The sequence below is a fragment of the Ruditapes philippinarum genome, unplaced genomic scaffold (assembly GCF_026571515.1).
Source record: "Ruditapes philippinarum isolate M1 unplaced genomic scaffold, ASM2657151v2 ctg5772_1_1_1_1, whole genome shotgun sequence".
Taxonomy (NCBI): Eukaryota; Metazoa; Mollusca; class Bivalvia; order Venerida; family Veneridae; genus Ruditapes; species Ruditapes philippinarum.
This window is the reverse complement of record NW_026856645.1, coordinates 44180-50550: the sequence shown is the minus strand read 5'-3', so window position 1 is coordinate 50550 and position 6371 is coordinate 44180. Positions and strand designations below refer to the sequence as shown.

The 6371-nt window shown below is 33.0% G+C and overlaps 1 protein-coding gene across 1 annotated transcript; it reads right to left on the bottom strand.

The window, feature by feature from the left end:
* Positions 1-1801: 1801 nt before the first annotated feature.
* On the bottom strand, positions 1802-6371 carry LOC132747208 (spermine oxidase-like). Its single transcript, XM_060736539.1, has 3 exons — positions 6151-6371; positions 4056-4208; positions 1802-3674 (listed from the first exon to the last, which is right to left on the bottom strand). The coding sequence occupies exons 1-3, from the start codon at positions 6327-6329 to the stop codon at positions 2537-2539; spliced, it is 1470 nt and encodes a 489-aa protein (XP_060592522.1). The 5' UTR covers positions 6330-6371; the 3' UTR covers positions 1802-2536.

The following is a 6371-nucleotide window of genomic DNA, read 5'->3' as shown; positions in this document are numbered from 1 at the left end:
AAAGGGTAATGATGCCTCCCTTTACAGAACTATTGGGTGCGAGTTCACCATGTACATAAAAGATGTTCGCTTTTAACCAATCTATTTGCTATGGTAATGTCGTGAAACATTAAAAGAGATATTAATCCTATTGCCTGTGATCTTCCTAACAAACGGCATTAAATTGAAAAACAAGAGCTGTCGGTAGGACAGCATGCTCGAATATTCTAAGTGCTTGATAGTAAAAGAGCCTTGATAATGTTAAATTTTTTAAGTTCACAAAAGGGCTAATTTTTTTTATAAATTCATGTTATAGGCCTTAGAGAGAGTCTAATTATACAGTATTGGCTTTACTATTCGGAAGGTAATGTCACAAGGGTGTTTTATTGAGTATAATAATACTAATTACCTATGACAACGTAAATTTGACAGAAAAGGTACAAAGGCTTGTTATTAAGATGTTTTATCAAGTAAATCACTGCTTTATTATTATGAATGCATCAAATTGTCCCAAAAAGGCACAAACCCTTCCATAGTTATGGAGATAACAGCTTACAAGCAAAACTTTACCATGAATTTCTAAGTTGAAAAAGGGGAGAAAACCCAGCCTAAATGCAAGATAGAATTATGGATCTTTGTCAGTGACCTACAATTATGACCCAAAATGCATATGTGAAGTTTTAAATAAATATCTTTAATAGTTATTGAGATATGTAAAACTTGCATGTAAACATTAACGAAGAGACTAAGTAGAAAAGGGGATATGAATCAGCCTTAATGCAAGATAGAGTTATGGAACTTGGTCAGTGACATACAATTATGACCCTCAAATTATGACCCTACGTACATGTGTAAAGTTTCAAGTAAATGTCTTTGAAGACCAGTAACCTTTAACCAAAATTTCTAAGTTTCAAAGGGGCAAATAATTCTGCAAATATTACAGGCAAAGTTATGCAATTTTGAAAACTGATGTACATTGTTACTATAAAAAAGTATTTTAAATTTCAATTGAATATCTCAAGCAATATTGAGATATTTGACTTTACAAAAAAAACTTTAACCAAAATTTCTAAGTTCCAAAGGGGCATAATTCTGTCAATATTGTAGGAAGAGTTATCCAACATGTCAATCTGATGTACCTTGTTACTATAAATAAGTATTTTAAGTTTCAATTGAATATCTCAAGCAATAATTGAGATATTTGACTTTACAAAAAACTTTAACCAAAATTTCTAATTTAAAAAGGGGCATAATTCTGTCAATATTGTAGGCAGAGTTATCCAACTTGTCAATGTGATGTACCTTGTTACTATAAATAAGTATTGTAAGTTTCAATTGAATATCTCAAGCAATAATTGAGATATTTGACTTTACAAAAAACTTTAACCAACGCAGACGCCGACGCCGGGGCGACTACAATAGCTCTCATATATTCTTCGAATAGTCGAGCTAAAAATCAAGAAATTTCGTGGTGAATGGCTGATTTCGTTATTGATATCAGGTTCTTTCAAATTTTATTTGAATGATCCTGTTGAATGATCCCGTTGAATTATCCTGTTGATTTATATAGACTAATTAAATCCTTTTTTTTTTCATTTAAAAAGCTATTGACTGAACTTTCTCTATATATTAGTCGTATAAAAAAATTACAACTCTCTCTATAGACCAAACTTGTCTTTTGCCAAATATACACGACAACACATTGCTGGGATAGATTTTTAAAAGCTAACTGTGCTTTTTTGTTCATTTTTCATTCTTCAACAAAATAGTAAGAATCTTGTCAAATTTACCCTTTTTGATTGGATTCGTCACAAAATAAATAAATTAGTTTGCGACTCTGTGTTTTCCGCCAGTCAATTTATACATTCATCATGTATGTATGTATGTATTGAAAAAAAATCCGGGCTGATTCTCCAAATCTTGCCTTATCGTAAAAGAATTTCATAAAAGAAATAATTATAAAAAATTCATTACATGTTATCAAAGTAACATTTATTGCATATTAAGTCTAAACTGATATCTTAAAAGAAATTTTGTCATCGGTTATTTAAATGATCGCACATTGCCTTTCATTTTCTTACAACATTGTAGACTTTATCAACTGTCTCTACTAATCAAATTGATATCGTTGTGTGTTTTTTTCAATACTAACATTGCGTAATTGAATTCAGTGAAGCATAGAGTATCATATAGCCTGCCCTTCTGTACTTCCGTACTTTGATTATACTCGTATTAGTTGCATGATGAGCAGCCATTTAACTGCAGAGAAAAAGTTCGAATTACTGGAGCTTATGTATGTCTTAGCTCCTGCAGGTCACGTTATTTTGAACTCTGCTGTTGCTTTTAGTTAGTTACTCCCGAGGTTAGCCAAAGTAATCCTTCCTGTTTCAACGCCTTATGACTTAAATTGTGTTGGTACGCCGTAAAACCAAACAAATTCAAAATACAAAATGTATTAAGATTTATAGCATAAGAGAATACTATATACAATTATATACATGTAAAATGGCTTCTTCGAATCAGTCATTAATAATCCGCTGGACATTAAAAGTTGCATTTATTTTTTCTTCTTAATATAAAGTTCTATGAGTCTTTCTGCCTGTTGAATACCTGAATCCCGTGCTCCATGTGTACAGCCATTAGTCAACGCTTCTCCTGCGAACATAATAACAGGTCCACCAGATGGCGTCGTGATCGGTTCAGATAGTATCGTCTGCTCCCCTGGAATCATTCTTTTCGTTTGGTGAAAATACGATCCCAGCACATACGGATTACTACACCATCTTGAAACCAAAACCGCCTTTGGTTTTGGGATATTTCTATTGCCCAACAATTTACGAAGAAGCTCTACGCAAATTTTACCAATTTCGTCATTTGACAGCGTTTCCATGTACTCTGCAGCGTCACCAGCAATCCACCCAAGAAGAGTGTTGTTCTTTGTGAATATTTGATCAAAACCAATTATACGCTTGTACCAATCATTCTGAACATTTTTAATGGATGTGTCATCCCAAGCAAATGCTATACTGCGATAAGTCGGTGCTAATATTGGTTCGTCAAACTGCAAAAATATTTTATTCACTCGCCCTAGTTTTAGCGAATTCAGTACATCAATTTTTGATTGAGGAAGTTTCGGTTTGAACAGGGTTTCGTGATGCCTTTTAAGGTAACTAATTGATGACGTCACAATAACATGATCTGCTTCGAAAGTTGACTCATCTCTGGTTTTAATTTTGATTGATTTATCATCTCTATTATTCCATAAGATTTCAATCACTTCCTTTTGCAACATGAGTGATTTCTTTGGAATCGACTTCATCAGATGTTTTAATATCTGATCATATCCGCCTGGTATGTAAACATCGCCGCCTTCCGGTAAGTTATACTCGTCCCTGTACTTTTCCCATGTGACTTGTTCCAGTTCATCGCCATCATAGTAGCGTACAAAATTCAGCATCGCATTCCATACTCTTTTCGTGTCCTTTGTGCAACTTAACTCGCCCTTATTTCTCTCTATTTCTTTAGCCAGTCGTTCATGTATAAGAGGAGCAACAGTGACTATCCGACCATGACGAATTCGTTCATTCGGCAGTATTTTGTAAACATCGTCTGCAACTTTATTGAAAGAATGAACAGCATCTTTTACGATATCTTTTTGTATCTCGACTCCATCTTCAGTTATAAATCTAGAGATTCTGAGGAACAAGAAGACAAAAATATTCGAATTAACGGCGCCAATACCAACAATTTATTTCTATTTAGCGAAGCATCTGTGTAAAAAAATCTATTGAAAAATTTGTAATAATAATAATGATAATGTAAAAATAATAATGTTAAAAATATCTTTTCCCAAAGAATGTATCATATGAAGATATAAGCATCGTATACAAAGCAAATGTCAAAATTCGACTATACCGCTTTTCAGAATGTCTTTTTTATTCTACAACCAACCAATGTCAGGCTTAAAAACAACATTTTCTCTAATGCAATTCATGAATACATGATCGAAGCCGCAAAATGTACTAGAATTTTTATTATTTAAATACATGTCTTTTTCAAAAGTCTTAAATATCGACCTATTCATAACCTGGTACGGTTTTAATGCCCCAATTGCGTCTGCTATCCGAAAAACTGAATTTTGTTCACTGGGACCATGTATCCAATTGGCCCCTAATTCAACAGGGAATTTATCATCACCGAACGGAACTGTGTAAATCCGGCCACCAATTCTGAAAGATAAAACGAGGATGGTGGGCCCAACTTTTTTTTCGCTTAAAATGTTTCTGTTATCATATTCTTACAACATGCCAAGTTTAAACAAATTCTATTGAACAGTTTTTAATTTTGCCTATATGTCTATATGAAAACTCCCGAAAACGTCCTTAATACGTTTTTATCTTCTTTCTTTTTCTTATACATATGTCTGAAATATATATTTCAGAAGCGCAAATCAGTTTTCGAGTTTCAAAGTTAGCTTGCTTGAACAAATGAACACTATTTTACAGATACACATATACATTGTATTTATGTTTTCGTCGTGTTCAGTAACTAGTAAAGTGTTGCAGTTACTTCATGAAATTGTTCTGATCGGCATTGGCCGAGGTACCGTGAGATATTTTTTATGCGAATGTACATGTTTTTGACAGTAGCTAATCACTTGAAATAGTTGACAGACGTGGAGTCTATGTCTTTGTAATGATATTTTCATGTTATAATAGTGAAAAAGAACAAACAACACTGCAGCATATTATTTTCGGGGTGTACGGACATAATCCCCTTCGGACAAAATCCCCTTCATGTATTTTTGTATATCCGGACATAATCCCCTTCATGGGTGGACATAATCCCCTTCATGTGTGAAATTTTGAAGTGGACAAAATCCCCTTCATAAAATTGCTACCTAGGACAAAATCCCCCTCAGAGGAATTTTTGTTTTTTTAAGTGGGTATGAGAGCCACATACTGCATTATGCTGTGTAGTAAATATCTTAATGTATAAATGAGTAGAACATATTTGTAGAAAAGCACATTTAAATCACATTAAAATTGCTTTGTTAAAGCATTCATAACAATCAATCAAGTAGTGCAATGATCTTGGTTTGATTAAATTATCACTCTTTCATCAATAGAAATTGTAACAATGGATAGTATCTATCAATTAGAATTATCAACTTATACAATCAATGAAACAATTATTGGCTAATAAAAATGTTTTTCATACTAATCAATTTAAAACTATTAAAGAAATTGCCTAATCAAATATGTGTTATGCAGTTGATAATTTACCATAATTTTAATGAAAACTTCTAAACTAAATAAAGGTAACTATTGATACATAATTATAAATAAAAAAAAAAAGTTCATTATTCATCAATTTTTATGGAGCATAATAATACATTAGAAACCTATGAAACAAGGGGATTTTGTCCGGGTAGTGAAGGGGATTTTGTCCAGCCTTGCAAAAAAATGAAGGGGATTATGTCCACCCATGAAGGGGATTTTGTCCGGGTAGGTGAAGGGGATTTTGTCCGAAGGGGATTATGTCTGACATTCTATTTTCGGAGGTGCCGATACAAAGTTGGGATTGCTGATTGTAGTAAGATAATGTTTATGTTAGGCGGGAACTGCATTTATTTCTTGCTCGTGATTACAGATAAGTTTTTAATCTGAAGGTCATTGGTTTGTCGAGAATCTATGGCTCCTTTGAAAATTTATTTTGTGAACAATTATAACAAATAGAAAATATATGTAATAAAAAAATAAAGGCATTTTGTAAAATCTTTAGGTTGTGTCACATTATTATTTATGAGTTTAGATACTGTATAAAATTCTCGAAATTAAGCACAATTGCCATAATTGTTTAAGTGATTTCATAATGTCTCTGTCAGTAACCAGCCATGTTAACCGTTGGTCTGCATCATTACACCAATTCGACTGTCATCGGCAGTTTAACAAAACAAAACTGAAATCATAACTCTATTTATTACATTATGATGATGTACGGTTTATGGTGCAGATGGTTTGTAACTAAACACCCAGGGCTATGACCTTCTCTACTGCTGATCTAAATGCGTGTAATATTACACGATGATGCACTCCAACATATATCTGTTCCCTTTGCAAGTTCTTGTTTGATGAATCATTCAATGCACCAAATAAAATAAAAACAAACCTTTCGGCAGCTTCAACTATAAGAACTCTTTTAAATCCGACATCAACCAAACGTCTTGCTGCAGATATTCCCGCAATGCCTGCACCAATAATGATAATCCTCGGCTGCATCTTCAAGACGATCATTGCGTTCTCCGTGTTAAAAAAGTTTATTATTTTATGTATCAACATGTATATCATCACATTTTAGGAGTCTATTAAAACATGATGATCTTGATCTTA